Source organism: Onychomys torridus, chromosome 5 (genome assembly GCF_903995425.1).
Source record: "Onychomys torridus chromosome 5, mOncTor1.1, whole genome shotgun sequence".
Lineage (NCBI taxonomy): Eukaryota > Metazoa > Chordata > Mammalia > Rodentia > Cricetidae > Onychomys > Onychomys torridus.
This window is the reverse complement of record NC_050447.1, coordinates 90,218,983-90,242,418: the sequence shown is the minus strand read 5'-3', so window position 1 is coordinate 90,242,418 and position 23,436 is coordinate 90,218,983. Positions and strand designations below refer to the sequence as shown.

Genomic DNA, 23,436 nt, shown 5'->3' with positions numbered 1-23,436 from the left:
TATATTTTGAATCAATGAAATGGCTTTTCTTCAGGAAAAAATATCAAAAGCATCATTTGCTTCTTTGTCTGCCTCAGACGTTTGTCAGCCATCTAGGTAGGGTCCAGTGTGAATTTGGTGAAGATTCCACGGAAGGATTGTAGACAGGGGCTCTTGGGCTGCAACTCAGAAGGCCCTGAATCCCAGCACACTGCACCATCTTGCTTCAGTTTCCCTCCTAAACAGCCTCACAGCATCTCTCAAAACAGCAGAGCCCAGGGCAACAGGAAACCAAGCAAACAACAGAACCCTTTGTAATGAAGGTTGAAATCCCATGTCTGCATACTCAGTCCCTAAACAGAATTTTAATTTCACCTTAAGACCTAGGACAAATGGAATTTCCAGCTGCAGAGTAAACAATTTTTAAAGTGGGCCTGAGCCAAAAGAAAGTCAATTATCCAACTCCTTAGGGAATTGAGACACTCTCTAAAGCTCTGTCCATGGCAGTGTTATCTTTCCGAAAGGTGACAGCCTCTTTGGAACGCAGAAAGCTCACTAAGTCCTCATAAGCAATAGCTCAACTGGGCCAGCTGGTACCCCCAGCCTGGGTCACTCTCCATTTCTCAGGAGGCAAGCCTCCAGTGCTCTGGGCAACCTGAGCCCTCCTCCAGTGAGGTCCGCCTGGAAACTTGGTGCTCACAACTCAAAGGTACTAATTATTTCTGTAATTGGATTTCTGCCTTAACTCTCCCACTGCACAACATCCGATCTGTTTCTTCCATCTTACCCGTCCCTATCTCTGGGATGCAGGCAAGTCAGTTGGGCATGTACCCGTGGGCGAGAGTTTTCCAAAACTTGCCTTACAAAATCTCTGTGTCCTGTGAACAATGCCAGCCTGGAGGTCTAGGTAAGGTCTAGGCTTTAGCAGGCCTCTAAGAGGTCTCTCCAGAGAAGCTGACCTGCTTTGAGGTTCTCTGCATGGTTTCCTCTCGTCAGCCCTGTCCCACCTCAATATACCTCCAAAGTCAATCACCTGCTCTGTCACATGGGTTCAAATGTGCAACTTAAGTCGTTTTGCAGTAATTTTCTTTGCTGACACTAGTTCATAGTCTCTTTGCCAGCACACATTGGCTGTTCATGGGGGCGCTTCCCCGTACGTTAAGCTGCCAACACTCCAGACTAGAGTAAGACGGCCGGCATTTATCCCTCTGGTTAGGAACGGATGGATCTTCTAGCCCTGGCAAGACCACAGTGTTGCTGATCTCGAAGTCCACCTTTGGACTGCGATTATTCTATCGTTTTTCTCTTCCACTTCACTTATCTCCAGGGTATTTTTTAAAAACTTCCTTCTGCAAGCTTGCTTTGGAATTTTTGTTTACTAAACTTTTACGGGGTACAGAAAAGAGAGTCACCTCATCTGTCTTATCCCTAGCTTTCTGTTGTATGAAAGAGCAAATAAGGACCTCAGAGAACCTCTGGAATGAAATCCAAGGAGATGCACGCATGTCACTATGGTCTTAAAGAAGCAAGCTGAGCGCTTACGCCAGTGTGGGACAGGCCAGTTTGCCCTGGGGACGTGAGCTGTGCCGGGAGAGAAGTGGCAGTGAGGTCCCTGCACAGGTGGATCTGGGAAAGCCCCCCCCCCACTTTTATTGGTATTAATTTTCAGTAAGATTTCTGCAATCTTAAAATATTCCATAACCCCATATATACACAGAGGACAAATAGTTGTGATATATAATAACTATCTAAAAAAAAAACCAAAACAAAACACCAATATTCTACAACTCAGCTGCACAGAAAAAGATCTAGACTGTTTTTTTGTTTTGTTTTGTTTTTAAGTTTTGACAATATTAGAAGGAAATTTGCCTCAAATTTGATGTCTCTTTTTCTTTTCTTTTCTTTTTTCTTCCCAAGGCAGGGTTTCTCTGTATAACAGACTTGGCTGTCTGGGAACTCACTCTGTAGACCAGGATGGCCTTGAACTCACAGAGATCCACCTGCCTCTGCCTCTTGAGTGCTGGATTAAAGGTGTGCACCACCATCGCCAGCCAAGTTGAATGTTTCAGATACTAAAACAGGCTGTATTGACTCTCAGCTCCAGGATCAGAGGGCAACACACAGCTGGCACACCCCTTCCTCCCAGCTGTGGGGCATCTCCACCCCGCCCTCCCCATCCTCTTGGCTTGCCCCTCCAGTGGCTCCTGGACCAGGATGGGGGTGGGGCAGGGCTGACATCTTACAGCATGAGAACCACTCCTCAAAGGAGGTTTCCTGACATTCTAAAGTTTTCTACCCAAATAATTTCACTTTTTAAAAAATTTGTTTTTAAAATTTATTTATTTATTTATCTATTTATTTATTTATTTATTTGTTTATTTATTTATTATATTTATTTTATTTACATGTATTCAGTTAGTTTGTGTGTAGGTGGAAGACAACTCCCAGGAGTCAGCTCTCTTGTTCCTCCATGTGGGTCCTAGGGATCACACTCAGGTCATCAGGCCTGGCAGCAAGCATCTTCACCCACCAAGCTATCTCCCTATCTTCCTAGGCCCCAGAAGAATTATCCTTAAAATCTGCAAAGATCCTCCCTTTCCCCCAACCTCAGAGTATACGCAGTTTTCTCACAAAGACATCCCCTGGCTGCGGCAAAAAGAGCTCCGATGATACAAAAGTCTGAAACACCTTCGGTTGCAGCACTCAACGCGAAAAGGGATGTGCTCCACCCAGTGCCTTTGTGCCCTTAGACAAGATCCCCCTAACTCTCACATTTGTGGTGATTCTATTACTGCTCGTCTTTCACTTAAAAACTGTGAAGGGAGGCCTGAGAGATGGCTCAGAAGTTAAGAGCACACACTGCTCTTACAGAAGCCCCAGGTTGGATCCCTGACACCCTTATCAGGCGGCTCACAGTTGCCTGTAATTCCACATTCTAGGGGGATCCCAGGCCTTCTTCTGGCCTCAGCAGGCACCTGCACTCACATGCACACATCCACACAAATACTCAGTTCAAAATGTACGAACTGAATCACCCAAAGTCATGAAGGAGGCTCTGTGAGCTTCAGCGAGATCACAGAGAAGGCCTTGGGAGTAAGCCACTTGTAAGGGATCACCAGGCCTCCGAGGAAGAGGGGAAGATGTTGACAGAAGGTTTCCAAAATGACAGGACAAAAACAACAACAAAAAACACAACAACAGAAAACCACCACCACCACCACCACCACCACCACCACCACCACCACAAAACCAAGTGTTTTCTAATACACACATAACTAAGTGGACCCCTGGGTACCAAGGACAGCCAGAGCATCCTGTGGCATGAGCTAGAATACAAAGCCTCAAGCCCAAGTCACCCCAGTGCCCACTTGTCTTTCCCGAAGCCCGCTCTGTTTCTGCAGAAAGAATGACAGTGGCCTGCAGTGTGGCCTACAATGTCATTTGAGTCTTGGCCTCTCCCCCTTCCCCCGTTGCGGGGGGGGGGGGGCACCCCAGGTTGCATTGCTAAGAGTTCCAGGCCTTGGAGAGTCCTTATTGACCTGGCACTCGGGACATGTCCCATAAGCCTCTTGTCCTGTGTTTATTTAAGTCAAGTAACAAGAGGTAGGTGTAGCTTTAAAAGCTGTGCAGCTCAGGGCTGGAGACAGAGCTCAGTTGGTAAAGGGCTTGCCTTGAAAACACAAGGACCTGAGTTCATTCCCCAGAATCTACACTTCAAAAGGCCAGGCCTGGTAATGCCTGCTTGTAATCCCAGACAGGCAGAGACAAGGGCAGCTCCAGGGTTTGCTGGCCAGCCAGACTAGCCCTGCTTGGTGAGTTCCAGGCCAAAAACCAAGATGGCTGTCTCCTTGAGAACCAACCCTGAGGTTGTCCTTGGACCTCTACATACATGTACATACCCCCACACACATAATCACTCTCTCTCTCTCTCTCTCTCTCTCTCTCTCTCTCTCTCTCTCTCTCTCTCTCTCTCCCTCTTTCTCTCCCTCTCCTGCCTGTTTTATCCTTTGCCTTTCTTTGCTTGGCATCGACCAGCAAGCACCCTCTCCAAGGCTGCAGCACTAGACAAGCTGTGGTCTCCACTCTGCCTGCTTGCCATGCCTCAGAACAGAGCTGCCCTGCAGCTGCCCCACCCTTGAGCCTCTTTTAGCCATCCATCACCTTGAGTCCCTCCTGAGGCCTGGTAACCTGGTGCCCTTGAAGAGTCAGCAGCTCCAGACAGCTGGAGAGCAGGTGGGCACGTTTGGCTCTGTGCACAGCCCCACGCCTGGCCTGCTTCACGGCTCTGCACTTTTCAAGCTCGTTTGCCAGTCAGCAAGATGGAACTGGACTTCAAGAAAACCACACACCTTAGCAGGAAGGCTGGTAAGCCCTAGACAGCCACAGGAGAAACCCAATGTAGTCTCTCCTCAAAGACTGCTTTCTTCTGAAATGTATCTACACAATTGCTCATTGCCAAGGCTCCAGTGTCAATCCTGGCCCATGGGGGCTGTGTGAGAGCTTGCTCATGGGCCGCACAATGGCAGGGATAGGCCACGCTCATCTTCACTTTGCTCGCTCAGACACAGACCTGGGATTCCAGACAAAAAGAATCCAGGGCCTGGAAAGAGATGAACAAACATTTCACCAGACCAGAGGAACAATTTCCCTCAATTCTAGTTTGCCTCAAACTGGAATTATTTACAAGATCATGAGTGGGGGATTATAGGGGTGTGGGTGACTCAAAGGTAGCTGCCATCACCACCCCAATATGAGTAATGACCCATGAAAGCTGCATCCCTGGATCCAGTGTGCAGGCAGCTCCACCAAAGAGTCTCCTCTCCTCAGCAATTATTCCTTACAGCACCTTAGGAGAGGCCTTGTGAATCTTGTGTGTTTTGTGACTGTTCAGATACCTGAGGCTGTGGTGGGCATTTAATTTCAGCTGGTTCTAGTCTTGTGGTAGCAGAGGGCTGCCGCCAGTGTTGGGTTTACACCCCACCCAGTCAAATCAGTGGGAGAGGGAGGCTCCCACATGCTAATTACTTTTGTTCAGTGCTGAGACAAAATACCTGACCAAAGCAACTTCCAGAAGGAGGGGCTTACTCTCAGTTTGAGGGAGTAGCCTGTCATGGTGGGGAAGGCATGGCGGATGGCGGCAGGAGCGTGAGGCCGCTGGTCACACTGCATCCCCAGTGAGGAAGCAGAGAGAGATGGATGCTGGTGTTCAGCACATTTCTACTTTATATTCAGTCCAAGACTCCACCAGCCCATCAGATGACATTGCCCATGCTTACAGTGGATCTGCCCACTTCTATTAACCCTCTCTAGAAGCTCCATCACAGACAAGCCCAGAGGTATGTTTCCATGATGATTCTAAATCTCGTCAAGTTGACTATGAAGTGTAACCATCATACCCCCTTCCATCAAGGACCCTATATCCCACAGTTATGAGGTACCCTCCCACTGGGACCTCTGGACTCCAGATCTCACATCCTGCTTCACATTGCACTGGCCCTGCTGTCCAGTCTCACTACCCGCCTCTTACCTGGCTGTGGCTTGATGCCAGCTTAGCAGTGTGACCAAAACATGTACCCACTCTGTAGATTTGTCCCACATCATGACATTAAGCTGAGCTTTGTTGATTTTCAAGTTCCCTTTGACCCCCACTCCATGTTAACACATCTCTTCAGACTTGGTCCAGTCTTGCCTGGTGTCTGTAAGTCTCGCCTTATGTTCCTGTGGAAGCTCAACCATATTAGTCTCTGCTGCCAGGCAGCCCTTGTATCCTGTCTCAACCAGTTCACACTGCTGTCACGAAGCCTCCTTGGCTCAACTGCTCACAAAGACCAGGAACTTATTGTTCACGGCACTAGAGCCTGCAGGTCTGAGGCCAAGGTACCAGTGTGATCAGGTTCTGGTACCACAGATGGCCAAGTTCCCACTGTGTCCTTAAAAGGGACCCAGAGAGCTCTCTAGGGTCCCTGTAAAGAAGACACAGTTCTATTCACAAGGGTTTACCTAATGACCTACACCGAAGGTCCTGCCTCCTCCTGCCGTAGTATGAAGTGAGAGGGCAGGATTTGAACAAATGGATGTTGAGGATGGAGACACAAACTGAAACCCTCAAAGCAGTGTGTATGGGTTTTCATATTACTCAAGCCCCCAAAATCCACACATTCCAGAGAACTCTGGGTACCTTCCCAGAAGGATGGAAGCTTTGCACTCCTTCCCCTTTCACAGATGTGTGCAGTTATTTGGCACTCTGGAGCAGGAAGGAATGGGTGGGCATAGGAATCTCCTCCAATCACCCATTTAAGGAAAACTGCATCAGAATTTCTTAGTGTGACCCCTTTTCAAAACCCTTCAGTGTTTCTGAGGGTCTTCAGGACCACATCCCTGCTCTTGTTCCTCTCTTCTTGGAAGCGGAACTGCTGAGAACCTAGGTAGGGGACACAAGGAAGACTTGGCCATCCCTTTTGGGAACGGAGACAAAGGAGGTTGCAAGCTGATGACTCATTGGGACCTTGCACTGTGGTCTCTCACTGTGTTCTCCAGTAAGCTGAAGACAGGCTCTATGTTTTCACACTATTACAGGAATCTCAGTGTTGACAGCTCAGCATAGGTACTGTCAAGATGATCTGGGGCAAGTCACCCAGCACCAGCCTATCTGAGGATCTCAAGAAGCTCAGAGCCAACTTCTGCCCAGAGCTCTCCTGCTGCTGAAGGAGTCTGCAGGATGGCTTCGGATTCCCCTGAAGTGAGGCAATCAGACAGGGTAGGCTCACGTCCTCTCCTTCCAGATATGCCTCCTGTGACCAAGCCTGCCTCCTGTGAACACTTTAACTGGAAACTGCTGGGAGATGAGTGTGTGCATGTGCAAATGTGTGTGTGTGAGAGGGGGGCGGAGAGAGAGAGGTGAGAGGCTTTGAACACAACAGAATGTGTTCAGGGACCAGAAGAAGGGCAAATTTGGGCAAATATTCTTGCCTGCTCACTGGTTCTAGGACCTCATGTAAGCCATGTATTTTGCCAGGATTTTCTTGGTCTGCTGTATGGGATGAGGGAAACAGGACTACACAGAGTGGCTGCCAAGGCTGAAATGACTCCCTTAGACATGAGAAGTGGATCAGTGAACACAAAAGCTGAGGACTTCAGTCGATGCCTTCGCTGCCGCTCTGGTCCCATTTCCCCTGTACCTGTTATTTCCAGTGATGGATCTGGGGCTGGCCCACCCAAGCCCAGCAAAGCTGTCACAGCAATGGGACACCTCATCACAAAGCTTCATGACATGCGCCTCAGCAATGACAACCGAGCAGGAAAAGTGTCATTATTTGTTCAAGAGCCTTGTGAACAGATTCACTGAAAGTATGGAGTAATGGGACCATAGGCTGGAGTGTGCAGGTCCCTCCCTGAATCCCCTTAAAGGGACACAAATGAACAAATGTACTACCATTCCCAAAGCTGCCTGCTTTGTGCTTCAGAAAAGAATCAAGGCTTAGTGGCATGCACATACAATTCTAATACCTGGGGAGCCTGGGGCAGGAGGATCATGTTAGAACCCAGGGTGGGCTAAGACACTATCTCAAAAATGAACAGAGAAGGAATGAAGGAAGGAAGGAAGGAAAGCAGGAAGGAGGAAGGAAGGAAGGAAGGAGGAAGGAAAGAAAGCAGGAAGAAAGGAAGGGAGGGAGGGAGGAAGGAAGGAAAGCAGTTAGAGGAGGGAGGGAGGGAGGGAGGGAGGGAGGAAGGAAGGAAGGAAGGAAGACAGGCAGGCAGGCAAGGCTAAGTTTTCCCCATCTTCACCTGAACTTAGACTTCTGGGAAGTGTGTGCCCAGTCTGGTAAGCACCTTTCATCTCAGCCTTGAGTGAGAATAGGACCCCTCTGCAGAGCGGCCATACTAGCCTGCCTGAGGATCACACTGGCTTGGATTCACATGGTGCTTAATGTGTGCTGAGAGGCTAACTTGTTTTCTCCTTGCTTGAGTCGATGAGATAGGTGTCACCGTCACCTGCATCTTACAGATGGGGAGAAGAGGCCCGAGGCTGCCAACGGGGAAGCAAGGCTGTGCTTTAATGCACATACCCCACTGCCTGCACCAGGACACATGCTTATGCTCCAATAAATTGCTTCACAGCAGAAACTGAAAGCTGTGGTCTTCTACCTCCAGGCCAGCCTCTGAGCCACAAAAGGCACAAGACAAAGTACCAAAGTTCTGCTGAGTGTAAGCCCAGCACGGATGAGCAAGGCCTCTGCCCTGGGAAGGTGACTTGGCTCATGGCTCTCCTCTCCCAACAGACCTCGACCCCCCTGGACAATTCATTAAGGGGTCTTTGAAATCACACAGCAGGGACTAGGGATGTAGACAGTCAGTAGAGTATTTGCCTAGTATGTATGAGGTCCTGGCTCCGATTTTACACACTACTTAAAAAGAGGGTGTGTGCTTGTAATTGCAGCAGCAGCACAGGGCAGAGAGAGGGGGATAGCCAGAAGTTCAAGGCCATCCTTAGCTACATAAGGATTTTGAGACCAGCCCAGGAACACATTAGACCCAGTATCAAAAAAATAAAATAAAAAAAAAGACTCTCAGTAAGCCATTGTGCCCATATGCCCATATTGACTTTGCCCTTAATGAAGAGTGATAGAGTGGACTCAGTGTGTTCTGGGCTCTGGGTTCCATCACCATTACCAGAAAATAACAACAACAAAATACTCTATTCCACTACTGCTTCCTGGGGAAATTGGTGGCTGGTCCAAATAGTCAAGGAAAAAGTGAATAAATGTGTTCTACAGATTTAGTGATGCGCCCGTCTACGCAGAGCTGTGGTGAATGGATTTGGTATATGCATCATGTAGCTGAGTTTCCAATGTTCACAGGAGGATCATGACAAAGAAATCCCAGCACATCAAAGAACATGGGCCATGACTTGCCCATCATCCCTTAGGCTAACAGCTAAGAATTGGCAGCTTGACTCTTTCCCTTCATAGATGGAGAACCCTAATTCATTCTGTAATTCACACTGTTCCAGCAGTAGACCCCTGATTTATACTACACCAGCAGCAGATCACTGATTCACACTGTGTCAGCAGCAGATCACTGATTCACACTACACCAGCAGCAGATTGCTGATTCACACTGCACCAGCAGTAGACCCCTGATTCATACTACACCAGCAGCAGATCACTGATTCACACTGTATCAGCAACAGATCACTGATTCACAACTGCTCCAGCAGCAGATCACTGATTCACACTGCACCAGCAGCAGATCACTGATTTACACCGCACTAACAGCAGAGCACTGATTCACACTGTACCAGCAGTAGATTACTGATTCACATTGCACCAGCAGCAGATCACTGATTCATACTGCTCCAGCAGCAGATCACTGATTCACATTGCACCGTCAGCATATCATTGATTCACATTGCACCAGCAACAGATCACTGATTCACACTGCACCAGCAGTAGAATCCTGATTCACACTGTACCAGCAGCAGATCACTGATTCACAATGCACCAGCAGCAGATCACTGATTCACACTGCACCAGCAGCAGATCACTGATTCACACTGCATCAGGAGTAGACTCCTGATTCACACTGTACCAGCAGCAGATCACTGATTCACACTGCACCAGCAGTAGATCACCAATTCACCACACTAGCAGCAAATCATAAATTCATACTGTGAACTGGGACATCACGGGAGCCTGGATCGGCCCCATTGCCCAGAGGATATTAACAGTCCAAAACACCCCAGAGGGGCAAGGAGTAGGTGCTGGGACACATGGAATATAGCAACTTAGCAGGCATGTTAGGTTCTTACTTATAGCTTCTCTCCCAGAACTTCACTGGTCTGACATAGGACGTGATGAATATGACGCTCCCAAGGAAAGGGCTCAGGGGCGTAGAGAAGATCGAGGTGGCGAATGTCTGGAAGAAAAGCATGGCGGAGTCTGGAAGAATGGGGTTAAGGCAGAATACATGCTGTCATCACCAGAGTTTTACACACCATTTCCATGGGTCATGGTCTCACACATCTGCAATCCATGCACTAGACAGGTAGAACAGAAGTTAAAGGTCATCCCCAGCTACAGCAAGAATTCAAGGCCAACCTGGGCTACAAGGAAACTATCAGTAAAGACTCCAACACTGAACTCTAGCTTCCACGTGTATGTGCATATGTACACACACACACACACACACACTAAAAATAAAAAGTGGAGAACTCTACAGGAGGAGTGGTGTAGGGCAGAGGAAGGGAATGAATGAAGAGACTCTCTATGGGACAATGAATGAAGTATTCAGCTGAACTGTGACTAGTAGCACCAACACAGACCCTGGAGTGGCTGCTAGAGCAGTGGTCAACCAAAGCCTTCTTCCAACAGAAAAGGCCCAAAGGTTAGTCTACAAGGCAGATGACCGGTTAGAAGTACAGTCAAAACGAAATCCTCAACACCAGTATTTAAACACTTTACAAAAATCATTAGAAGCTTAAAGGGCTGTGGCAAGTGGAAGTTGCCTTCCCACAATGCACATTTAGCAGCGATAATGTAGGGAGGTCTGTCTAATTATGGGGAGACAATAGCTGGGTACGGTGTCTACACATGTTAAAAGGGTGTGCTTTTCTCCCCAGAGGCTGGAAGCTCAGAAGCCAGTGGAGGTGGCAAGGGAGAAAACATGCTAGAACTGGAGAAAGCAATTTATCCACCAGTGGCTGGACAGCTAATTCAATTCCAAAATAGAGCAAATGAGTCTGTTCTCAATGTAGGCGATGAGATAATTAACGTTTGGTAATTAGCTGGGATCCAGGCTGAGATTTAGGGGTCTGACATTATGTATACCCAGCTTCTCCACCCTTCATCTCATGTGCACACTGGATGTTAAGAGTCATGAACTTCATTGTTGAGCAAGGATCGAGAGGTCTGAATACAAGAAGAAGCTTTGAAGGCAGTGGCCAGCACAGGGGCAGTTGGAAGGCCTTGTCTTAACAGAAGGGACTAAGTGATGTTATTAAAGGACCATTTTCAGTGAAGAAATGGATAGAATATTCTAAAACTGGTTGTCAAATATCCTATACAATATGCATCTTGAGTGTCTCCATTTCGTGTGTGCGTGGTGTGTGTGTGTGTGTGTGTGTGTGTGTGTGTGTGTGTGTACTTGGGTGTATATTCATGTGAATGCCAGAGCTCAATCTTGAGTGTCTTTCCTCAGACGCTGCCACTTTGTTTTTGGAGACAGGATCTCCCACTGACCTGGAGCTCATGGAGTAGGCTGCTAGGCCGACTGAAGTGAGTTCTAGGAATCTTCCTGCCTCTGCCTCTCCGTCACTGAGATTATAAGTGCCCATCACCACATCCAGCCTTTGTTTACATGAGTTCTAGCAGCCCTAACATCTCTATGTCTCAAGAGAAGGCATCCACAAACGGAAGCACTGCTTTACACCATGCTGCATGCTGGCTTATTTGATTCTCTGGGGGCTGACTGAGTAGTCATCACAGGTTCTGGTGTGAACCCAACAGACAGGCAACCAAGCCATGGAGCCGTGAGGAATGACTTGGGTCCGTGCTTAGCTAGTAAGCACAGATACTGACAGGAAGTTCCACCAGTCATGAAATGCTGGGGATCTGAGCTTCCCAGTTTAAAGTGTCACCATGGTTCCTCACCTATGCATTTGTGTGTCATTGATAATTTTCATTTAAGGAAATGCTTGAAATTCCAGATGAGAATCCTTAGACATATGCCGGAAATAAGAAGTCATCTCAGTCTTTCATCCTATCTTTGTTTAAAGAACTCTGTTTAAGAGAACAAAATGGCTAGCAGTTGAAGCATGGTATGAACATTTTTTTTCCTCTTAGCTTATTCTGCCAAATAACCTTGAAATGATTTAGAAATATCAACATAGGTCTAAGAACAGGAATATACCATGCTATGCGAAAGTAATCATCCATCTCACTCACCCAGCTATGAACCCTGCAAGCTACAGTAATAATCTCTCTGCAGGATGTGCTCATTGTTACAATAGTGGCACATGTGTTAGGGGCTAAGCAACAACTTCTAAAAACTGGACTGAAAAATTTACTCCATGGGATTGAATTCACGTCTCATACTATTAATGAGGCCACGGACATGAGACTAAACAGACCATAGGGCCTATGGGACCACCTACTACTATTATTCTGCTAAATAAACACAGTGATATAAGTATTCCTAATGATATATTGCTATATCCATAGATCAGTACAACACTCAAACCCCACCAGAGAAGCTTCTTCTTGCAGTAGATGGTAATTAACATGCAGACATACAACTGGTCAATGTGGAGGGAGGAAGGGAGAGAGAGAGAGAGAGAGAGAGAGAGAGAGAGAGAGAGAGAGAGAGAGAGAGAGAGAGAGACTTTGGAGTACACAGCCCTAGTGAGATGTCTTTATTACACTCTCCTCTCAAGACTCGGGGGCGAGATCTATGCAGAAGAAGGGGCAGAAACGTTGTAAGAGCCAGAGGTGGTGGACGATTTAAAACATGTTTTAATGAATTTTTAAAACTTAAAAAAATCTAGAATATGTGACTGCTTAGTGATTATCATAAGTAGGTTTCTGTACTGATCACCAAGTTGAGTAAGAATTTTCCTGTGAGGAATTCCAATTAGCCTTCTGAAATTTTCATGGGAGCCAAAGCCTCATTCACAGCAGCAAACAGCACCCAGAGTGCATTGCCAGAGTTTAATTGCTGCCCTCACCAGAGGGCACCAACACAGCCACAGTTTCTGCAGCCATCTGTACTGGTTGGTTTTACCCCTCAACTTGACACTACCTAGCATCACCTTGGAAGAGAGGCTTATGGAGGAATCTTTAGATCAGGGACTGTCTTGATTGTGCATTGAGGTGGGAAGACCCTCCTCCACTATGGGTGACACCATTTCACGGGCTGGACTGTGTGAAGAAAGCTGAGCACATGAGTTCTCAGCAGGCAAGGATGCATTCTTTTCTCACTGCTCTTAGCTGTAGGTGTGATGGATTAACTGCTTGAGTTTCTGCCTTGACTTACCCTCAGTGACAATTCCACTGTAACCTGGAATGTAAGCCAAATCAACCCTTCCCTCTCTAAGTTGCTTTTGGTCAGAGTATTTGTCATGGCAACAGAAACAAAGCTAGAACACTGTTTCAGGACCCACCTCCAAATCTGACCTTGAAGTTGTGCTGAGGCCAGGAATCTATCTCTTCATCTTACAGGTTCCTCCTGGGGCAGTGGCTCTGAGCCTCATGATCAGAAACATGGGTATACAAAGTCTAAAATCAGTGGCACTGGAAACCTTGAGGGACAGATTTTTAGGCTGACATCAAGAAACACTGTATTAATCTCTCTTCAAGTGTATTCTGGTGTTTTCTTTGTTGGTTTGGTTGCAGTTTTGAGACATAGTTTGGCTATGTAGCCTGACTGGCCTGGACCTAAGCAGATCCGACCTAAGTAACTTGTAAGCAATCCTCCTGCTTCTTCCTCCTGAATGCTAGGATTACTGGTGTGGGTCACCATGAATGGCTTTCTTTAATCAACTTCTCTATGTCTCTCTACAGTTGGGCATAAAACTTAGTTATCTCTGTCAATGTGATCATTAGAAATGGCATCTCCAACTTGCTTTGAACTGAATTAAATTGATTTAAAGCTAATTATCATTATGGAAACATATTAAAAATGTACAGAAACCAGGTCTGTCTGTCTAGCAACCATGATTAATTTTGTAGTCTCCAAAAGTATTTAGGGGTAATTCTACTTGTATCTAATTCTAGATCTCTTAATATTGATAAAGTAGATACAATAACTATATCATAATATAATAAATAAAATATTGAATTCATTAACTCTATCCATAGCATTTAAGGATAAATAGATATGTACAAGTTTGTATAAGTCAACCCAATTATTTAATCAGCTATCTTCATTTAAAAGGCAAACTCTCTCACTGCATACCTGGATTTGGGAATGGGTGGCTCAGAAAAAAGTAAAAGTTGGGTCAGCAAAATGGCTTGGTGGGTAGAGATACTTGTCGCCAAGCTGGATGAGCTGAGCTCTGTTCCTGGAACCCACATGTCAGAAGGGGAGAGCCAATGCCCACAGATTGTTCTCTGATCTTCACCCTTGCACTATGGCACATGCCTCCACTAAATAAATACAATGTAAAAAAAAAAAAAAAAAAAAAAAAGTACAAATAACCACTGAGCATGCATCAAGGAGCCAGCAGAGTCCAGAATGACACGATGTCTTTTAAGGTTAAGTGGCTTGGAGGGGACCCAGAGTGCCTCTCCTACACCCATTAAAATGTAATCGGACGGATTCTACAATGCTGTTACTGCCAGGTCAGTGGAAAGCTCGTGCCTGTAAAATACAAACCTCCGCTTGGCAGGTGCGGGCAAGCAGAAAGGATACGAGGGATGGCGAAGAGCTGGGCAAACACGTGAAAGGGGGAACCCCAGGCCATCTGCCAAGGGGCCACGTAGGCCAGAACAAACTGCAGTTTGTGAAGCAGGTCCCCAAGCTGAAGGCAAAGAGAGAAAGGTTAGAGAAGACAGCGCCGGCGCTGGTAACCACATCAACATCACTTAAAGACATTGTTTTGGGGGGTTGAGGCCACAAGATCACTGCTTGCTTCTACTTCACAGCAGTCTGTCCAGCAGGCGATGTGAAACAGTGTTTGATGTGGATGCTTCCCAGAGGCCACAAGTCAACCAGAGAGGCTTGTCCAGTTCATCTAAGCGGATCCATACACTGGCTCAGTGTCTGCCTTTCTTAGAGCGATAATCACAGCTCTGTCTGCTGTCCTTCACAGGGGGCCTTTTTAGCCGGAGATTTATGCAAAACCCAGTGTCTTTGATGTTTCTCAGGTTCGGGTGTGTATGTATGTGCTCTATTTTTTTTTTTTTTTTTTGTGTGTGTGTGTGTGTGTGTGTGTGTGTGTGTGTGTGTACGCACATGCACATGCATGCACGCAGGAGCATGTGTATGCATGCATGGGAAGAACAGAGTTCAAACTCTTGTGTCTTTCCTCTGGCACAGTCCACTTTATTTATTTACTTATACATGTGTATGTATGTGGTATGTGTGTTTGTGTGTGTGTGTGTGTCTACCTGAATGGAGAAGCCAGCGGTCAACCTCAGGTGTTATTCCTCTCTATATATATCTATGTATCTATGATCTATCTATCTATCTATCTATCTATCTATCTATCTATCTATATGTGGTGGTGTGCATGTGTGTCCAAGTGAGTATGCAAGTGGGGTTCAGGTAAGATCCAAAATCTGGACCTCATGCCTGGGTGTCAAGTGGGGTTCAGGTGAGATCCAAAATCTGGACCTCATGCCTAGGTGTCAAGTGGGGTTCAGGTGAGATCCAAAATCTGGACCTCATGCCTGGGTGTCAAGTGCTTTATTCACTGAGCCGGCTTGATTCTGGGGACAAGGTGTCTCACTGACTTGGAGTCTGCCAATTCAGCTGGCCTGGCTATCCAGGAAGCCCCAGGAATCCTCCTGTCTCTGTCTCCCCAGCATTGAGATTACAGACATGCACAGCCACAATCAGCTCTGGGTGTGGGTTCTGTGTAGCAAATGGAGGCTGTCACCCTTGTGTGAGAAACAGCACTTTATTAGCTGAACCGTCTCCCCTGCTTGCTGCTCAGATTTCCGTGGACTCATTTCATCTACGAGGCTGCTTGTGCTTGGAGAAAACAGTCCACCTATTGAATTCTACATTAGAAAGTATTTTAGAATGCTGAAGCTGGGCAGGGAAGTGGCTGCACCAGCCACAAGCCAGCACGAGGAGCACCCAATAGCCGAGGGGACATCATTCCTGCAGCCCTGTCAGTGCAAGGGCCCATCTTTTTATTATTACTATTGTTTTACAATATTCCAAATTGCTTTCATGTGTATATGTGTGTGTGTACATATGATGTATGGAGGGGCCATGCATGCTATGCTGTATATGTGGAGGTAAGAGAGGAATTTTGTGAAGTCTCTTCTCTCCTTTGCTTTTACATGGGTTCCAGAGTACAAACTTGGGGTCGTCAGGCCCATATAGCAATTATCTCTACCCACTGAGCCACCTCACCAGCCCGGTATCCCATCTCTTAGATTCACAGGAAGCCCAGGCTCCCTGCCCTACATTATCCCAGACACCATGTGACAGTGACAAGACACAGAACATTCCAACCCTGTCTCTAACCCTTGGCTGCCTTCTGGGAAGAGAGGACTCCCTTTTAAGTTGGGATTTCCTTTTCACCCTACCATTAACCTAGCCTGACAGGCTCAGGTTCCCTCCATCAGACAGACCACCCCTGGACTACAAACCCACATGCCACCTCACTGTTGATAACTCTTGGTGTAACTATTAAGAATTCATCTTGCCCCGTCCACCCCAGAACTCCCATCTGGACCAGAGGTGAGTGCCTGGGGTTACAGCCAGAGAGGCAACTGCCCCTGGGTCCCACCGCTGGACACAGGCCACTCTGGGAGGACCTGACCAATTTGGTCCCAGTTTCCTGCCAATCGGCGGGCCCTGTGGGAAGGCTCCCCTTTTCCAAGACTGCAGGCAGACACTGCAGTCTCCACACCCTGTCCCCATACCCATCTGCTGGAGACCCCAACCACTTCCTGAGAATCAGAGACCAGCCCCAAGCTTACATCCTTCCCTGGAACTCCCATCTGGACAAAATAAGGAGACCCCAGGGACTTCCCAAGACTCAGAGTCCAGGCACCCAGCTCCTATCCGGCCAGCACTCCCATCTGGACCAGCGCTCCCATCTGTCCCAGAGCATCCATCTGGACCAGAGAGAGGCTCCCTAAAGCTGTCAACTCTCCCTGGACCAAGTACACTGATAAGACCAAGAACGAACACAAGAGGAGATGGGCAGACGTCAAGGCAGAAGTACATACAACAAAATAAAGAGCAATACAGCATCACCAGAACCTAGCCCTTCTCCAACAGCTAGACCTGAACATCACAGAATGGAAGAAGAAGAAGAAAACAACCTTATAAGTAACATCATGAAGAGGCTAGAGCCTTATATAGAAGAAATCAAAAATAAAGTAGAGGAACAGACAAACAAAAAATGGGAAGAACGCTATAAAAAACTAGAGGAAAGGACAATTAAAGCAGAAGAAAACAATAAATCCTTGAATGAAAATCATGAAAAAGCAAGGGAGACAATCCAAGACCTGAAGAGGGAAATAGAAAAAATGAAGAAGACACTAGCAGAAGGAATGTTGGAAATAGAAAATCTGAGTAAACAAACAGGAAATTCAGAGGCAAGTATAACCAACAAAATGCAAGAGATGGAAGAGAGGATCTCTGGTGTTGAAGATACGGTAGAAGAAATAGATTCATCAGTAAAAGAAAACACTAAAACCAACAAAGTCATGACCCAAAATGTCCAAGAAATTTGGGGCACCATGAAAAGACCAAACCTACGAATACTAGGGATAGAGGAAGGAGAAGAATACCAACTCAAAGGCACAGAAAATATATTTAACAAGATCATAGAAGAAAACTTTCCCAACTTAAAGAAGGAAATGCCTATGAAGATACAAGAAGCCTATAGAACACCAAACAGACTAGACCCCCCAAAAAAGTCCCCTCGGCACATAATAATTAAACAACTAAACATACAGAATAAAGAAAGAATATTAAGGGCAGCAAAGGAAAAAGGCCAAGTGACCTATAAAGGCAAACCCATCAGAATAACACCCGATTTCTCGATGGAGACTTTGAAAGCCAGAAGGACCTGGACAAATACAATGCAGACACTAAGAGACCATGGATGCCAGCCTAGACTAATATACCCAGCAAAACTTTCAGTCATCATAGATGGAGTGAACAAGACCTTTCAAGACAAAACCAGATTTAAACAATACCTATCCACAAACCCAGCCCTACAGAAAGCACTAGAAGGAAAATTCCAACCTAAGGAAGGCAGATACACCCATGAAAACACAGGCAATAGATAACACCACAGCAGTAAACCCCAAAGAAGAGAAGTACACATACACTACCACCAAAAAATAAAAATAACAACAGGAATGAACAATCGCTGGTCATTAATATCCCTTAATATCAATGGACTTAATTCACCTATAAAAAGACACAGACTAACAGAATGGATACGAAAACAGGACCCATCTTTCTACTGCATACAAGAAACACACCTCAAATTCAAAGACAGACACCTCCTAAGAATAAAAGGCTGGGAAAAGACTTTCCAATCAAATGGTTTTAAGAAGCAAGCTGGAGTAGCCATCCTAATATCCAGCAAAATAGACTTCAAACTAAAATCAATCAAAAGAGATGGTGAAGGACATTACATACAGGATTAACATAGTAAAAATAGCGATCTTACCAAAAGCAATCTACAGATTCAACGCAATTCCCATCAAATTACCAACACAATTCTTCACAGATCTGGAAAGAATAATACTCAACTTCATATGGAAAAACAAAAAATCCAGGATAGCCAAAAGAATCCTGTACAATAGAACAACCTCTGGAGGCATCACAATCCCCGACCTCAAGCTCTACTATAGAGCTACCATAATAAAAACAGCTTGGTACTGGCATAAAAACTGACATGTGGACCAATGGAATCGAATTGAAGACCCCCTGACATTAACCCACACACCTATGAACATACAAGTTTTGACAAAGAAGCCAAAAATGTACAATGGAAAAAAGAAAGCATCTTCAACAAATGGTGCTGGCATAACTGGGTGTCAATGTGTAGAAGGCTGCAAATAGATCCATATCTGTCACCGTGCACAAAACTTAAGTCCAAGTGGATCAAAGACCTCAACATAAATCCAGCTACTCTGAACCTGATAGTAGAGAAAGTAGGAAGTACTCTTGAGCACATTGGCACCAGAGATCACTTTCTAAATATAACACCAGTAGTACAGACACTGAGAGAAACAATCAATCAATGGGACCTGTTGAAACTGAGAAGCTTTTGTAGAGCAAAGGACACGGTCAACAAGACAAAACAATAGCCTACAGAATGGGAAAAGGTCTTCACCAACCCCACATCTGACAGAGGGCTGATATCCAGAATATATAAAGAACTCAAGAAATTAGACATCAAAATGCCCAACAGTCCAATTAAGAAATGGGCTATAGAACTAAACAGAGAATTCTCCACAGAGGAAGTTCAAATGGCTGAAAGACATTTAAGGAATTGCTCAACATCCCTAATTATCTGGGAAATGCAAATCAAAACAACTCTGAGATACCACCTTACACCTGTCAGAATGGCTAAGATCAAAACACAGAAGACAGCTTATGCTGGAGAGGATGTGGAGCAAGGGGAACTCTCCTCCACTGCTGGTGGGAATGCAAGCTTGTACAGCCAGTTTGGAAATCAATATGGCGCTTCCTTAGAAAATTGGGAATCCATCTCCCCCAAGGCCCAGCTATAGCACTCTTGGGCATATACCCAAGGAATGCTCAATCATACCACAAGGGCATTTGCTCAGCTATGTTCATATCAGCTATGTTTGTAATAGCCAGAACCTGGAAACAACCTAGATGCCCTTCAACTGAAGAATGGATAAAGAAAATATGGTACATATACACAATGGAGTACTACTCAGCAGAGAAAAACAATGACATCATGAGGTTTGCAGGCAAATGGATGGATCTAGAAAAAAATCATCCTGAGTGAGGTAACCCAGACTCAGAAGGACAAACACGGTATGTACTTACTCATAGGAGGATACTAGATGTAAAACAAAGATGACTAGATTGCTACACAACTCCAGGGAGGCTACCTAGAAAACGGGACCCTAGGAAAGACCCAAGGATCACCCAATGACAGAGAAATGGATGAGCTCTACATGAACAACCTGGACGACAGTGGGAGTAATGAAGGACAAGATTTGAGGGAAAGAAAGCTTAGGGGAGCAGGAGATCCCAGCTGGATCAAGAACAGAAAGGGAGAATGAGGAATAACAGACCATGATAAATGAAGACCACATGAGAACAGGAATAGGCAGAGTGCTGGAGAGGTCCCCCAAAATCCACAATGATATATCCTCTGTAGACTGCTGGCAATGGTCGAGAGAAAGCCTGGTCTGATCTAGTCCGGTGATCAGATGGATAAACACCCTAACTGTCGTGCTGGAACTTTCGTCCAATAACTGATGGAAGTGGATGCAGAGATCCTCAGCCAGGCCCCAGGTGGAGCTCCAGGTGTCCAACTGTCGAGAAAGAGGAGGGTCTGCAAGAGTGTGAATTGTTGAATCCAAGGTTGCAAAAAGCACAGGGACAAATAGCCAAATGAATAGAAGCACATGAATTCTGAACCAAAGGCTGTGGAGGCCCCAGCTGGATCAGGTCCTCTGGATAAGTGAGACAATTGAATAGCTTGATCTGCTTGGGAGGCATCCAGGCTGTGGGAACAGGACCCATCCTTAGTGCATGAGCTGGCTGTTTGGAACCTTGGGCTTACACAGGGACACTTTGCTCAGTCTGGAAGGAGGTGACAGGACCTGCCTGTATTGAATCCACCAGGTTTAAATGAATCTCCAGAGGTGCCTTGATCCTGGAGGACATGGGAATGGAGGGGAGGGGCTGGGGGGAAGGTGGATCTGGGGGCGGGAGGGGGGAGGACAGGGGAACCCATGGCTGATGTATAAAATTTAAAACACGTAATAATAAAGAAAAAAAAAAGCATCTTGTAGCTCATGTCGATGTGAAAACTGCAAACATGAACAGGGCTTGCTTAAGTGATACCTATCCCTTCCCCCTAAAGGCCTGGCTGAATGAAAAGTTCCTCTGTTCTGTGTTCCCAGGGTGGCTGTATCTTGGGAGGCTCTTCAGACACCTTCCCATGAAGCTAGTAAGTAGGTCAGGCCCAGCCATGCAGTCAGACAGACTGCCCTAGGGAGGGCATATCTGCAGGCACAAAGTTCTTGCAGGCCCAACACAGTGGCGTTGTGATTAAATGAATCTATTACAATTATTTTTTGCTTGGCACAGCAGTTTGTATTTATGCAGAAGCAAAACCAGTAATCAGACATCGAAGGATTCCAAACCCAGCATTTTCTTGCTCTAATTGCGCCCGGGTCCCAGATATCTTCATTCTTCCTTACATCTCCCCACATTTCCTTCCCCTCATGAATATCGTGAAGGGTGTGGTGCCAGATGCTGAACAGGAGCCTTGGGGGTAACCTCAGCTGCTTTCTGTATCTGGAGGAGCTGGGGTGCCTGGCTGTCAACTAGTTCTAATTCTTCCCTTCCTTTTCATGGACCCCCAAGAAAGATATTGTGTGTGCAGGACTTAATGCCTGGACCGTGTGGGTTTAAGACTATAGGCTGGAGTGTTCTACACAAGTGTTTCAAGTCCCTGTGTCCTCGAACGAGAATGGACAGGAGCATGTGGGTAGTAGGAGAAACAGAGGCAGCTTATTAAGAAAAAAAGACAGAAGAACAGCAGCACATGAGCCAGCGGACTGGGGCATTCTGGGTAATCTGTAAGGAGTGAGAGCTCTTCTCCACAAGCTGTGTTCCATGTCGGCCTTGTGGGGAGGGGTTTCCAGTCTGGTTGTGTGTGTGTGTGTGTGTGTGTGTGTGTGTGTGTGTGTGTGTGTGTGAGAGAGAGAGAGAGAGAGAGAGAGAGAGAGAGAGACAGAGACAGAGACAGAGACAGAGATAGACAGAGACAGAGAGAGACAGAAAGACAGAGAGAGACTGGCCTGGCTCTCACCATGTAAGCTATGCTTCCTGGCCATGGAGCTCCAGAGATGCATCAGTCTCCCCCACTCTGGAATCACAAGCATGCACATCACGCCTAGCTCTTCTATGTTGTTCTGGGGATCCAGCTCAGAACCTAATGCTTGGACAGCAGACACTTCAGCCATAGAACTATCTCCCTGGTCCCCTCACTCTCCAACCTAGTCTCCTGCCCCAGGAGTGACCCCAGCTCTGACCCTATCCTTCTGCATCTATAAAACAGGGTCTCAGTGTCTACTTGAAACAACAGGCCTTGTCTCCCCAAATTACTCACATGGCTTCCCCACTGTCCACTGTCAGGTATGCACAGGCCACCAGTAGTTTCTATTCTCTTGTGTCCCTTTCCTGTCTTCCTCCTCCCTTCTGCCACCCTGGTTCAAGCCCCTGTCATGAACCACATAGCTTCCCTCCAAAAAGAGACACCAAGGTATGCCTGTAATCCCAGAATTCCAGAGGATGAGGTTCAAGGACAGCCTGAGCTACATAAGAGGTCAAAACACCACACACACACACACACACACAGGCACACACACAGGCACACACACTGTCTTGTGTGTGCACACACCACCACCACCACCACCACCACCAATGCCACACATAAACAAATGTATGATTCCTGTCAAGCTACACCTGCTTCCCAACCTTTGACCAACACACAAATTGAGTCCTAACTCTGTAGCACTCCTGCTCAGGCCTCAGAGACCAGCTCATAATGCCTTTTCTGTTTTACTTCTAGATGCTTAGAACACATCCCTCCTCAGGTCTTTGCCCCTCCTGGCCACCATGAAGCCCTTTGCACATGCCCCAACCTCTATTTCTTTGCCTTTCAAAGACTGTGGACTTCACATGCTTGACATCCTTCCTCCTCCTTAAAGCTCCAGGGAAGCATCTTCACGTCCCACTCAGGAAGGCTGGCTAGGCACTACTTCCATGTGCTTTCTGGAAGCTTCAGTGCAATGACCTCCTTACCCACAAGCCTCCTGTCCTAGACTTACCTGGCATCACCACAAAACACAGGCTTAGCCTGGGTAGCCTGCACTTGAACCTAGTTCTCTCATATGCAGTTGGATGATCATAAGATCATCTGGCTCACTTTAGTCTCGTGCCTCAGTTTCCCCACCTATAAACTGAGGGGCACATGCCAGCAATCTGTGAAGATAAGTCAAGTATTGAGGGTGGTGCCTGGCTCATGCATAGTCCCAGGGCTTTGTTATCGACCACACTATTGGCAACCAATGACCCAGGACAGTGCTTGGCAATCAGCAATTTTATTGATTTTTGTGTGTGGTGTATGTGCACGTGTGTGCATGTGTGGAGCCCAGAGGCCATTGCCATGTGTCTTCCTCAAATGCTCGCTATCTTACTATTTGAGCTAGGGTCTCTCGTTGAACCTGGTGTTTGTTGACTTGGTTAGGCTGTCTGGTCAGTGAGTCCTAGGACTCTCTTCTCCTCCTCTGCCCAGAGCTGCATGCCATCATCCTTGGGCTTTTATTGGTTCTGGGGATCTGAACTCAGGTCCCCACACTTGTGTGGCAAGTACTTTACCAGTTGAATCATCTTCCCAGCCCAATAACTGCTTTTAGAACAAAGTTCTATGAATAAATTATTTTGTAAAAGCCCAAACTCTTACAAAAAAGTAGTTTATCTTAAATATAAGAGTATCCACCCATACACATGAAGTACAAGGAAATGCCATTTAGAGGCCGCCAC

General features: G+C 46.4%; 1 protein-coding gene across 3 annotated transcripts in view; it reads right to left on the bottom strand.

Annotated features, from left to right (window-relative positions):
• Positions 1 to 23,436, bottom strand: part of Pcnx2 (pecanex 2) — a 163,834-nt gene that overhangs the window by 37,983 nt on the left and 102,415 nt on the right. For all 3 annotated transcript variants that reach the window (XM_036186896.1, XM_036186897.1, XM_036186898.1), the window contains exons 22-23: positions 14,386 to 14,494; positions 9,788 to 9,917 (exon numbers count right to left, since the gene is read on the bottom strand). In XM_036186896.1, the coding sequence (XP_036042789.1) occupies positions 9,788 to 9,917; positions 14,386 to 14,494 (239 nt within the window). The remainder of the gene's footprint in view (positions 1 to 9,787; positions 9,918 to 14,385; positions 14,495 to 23,436) is intronic.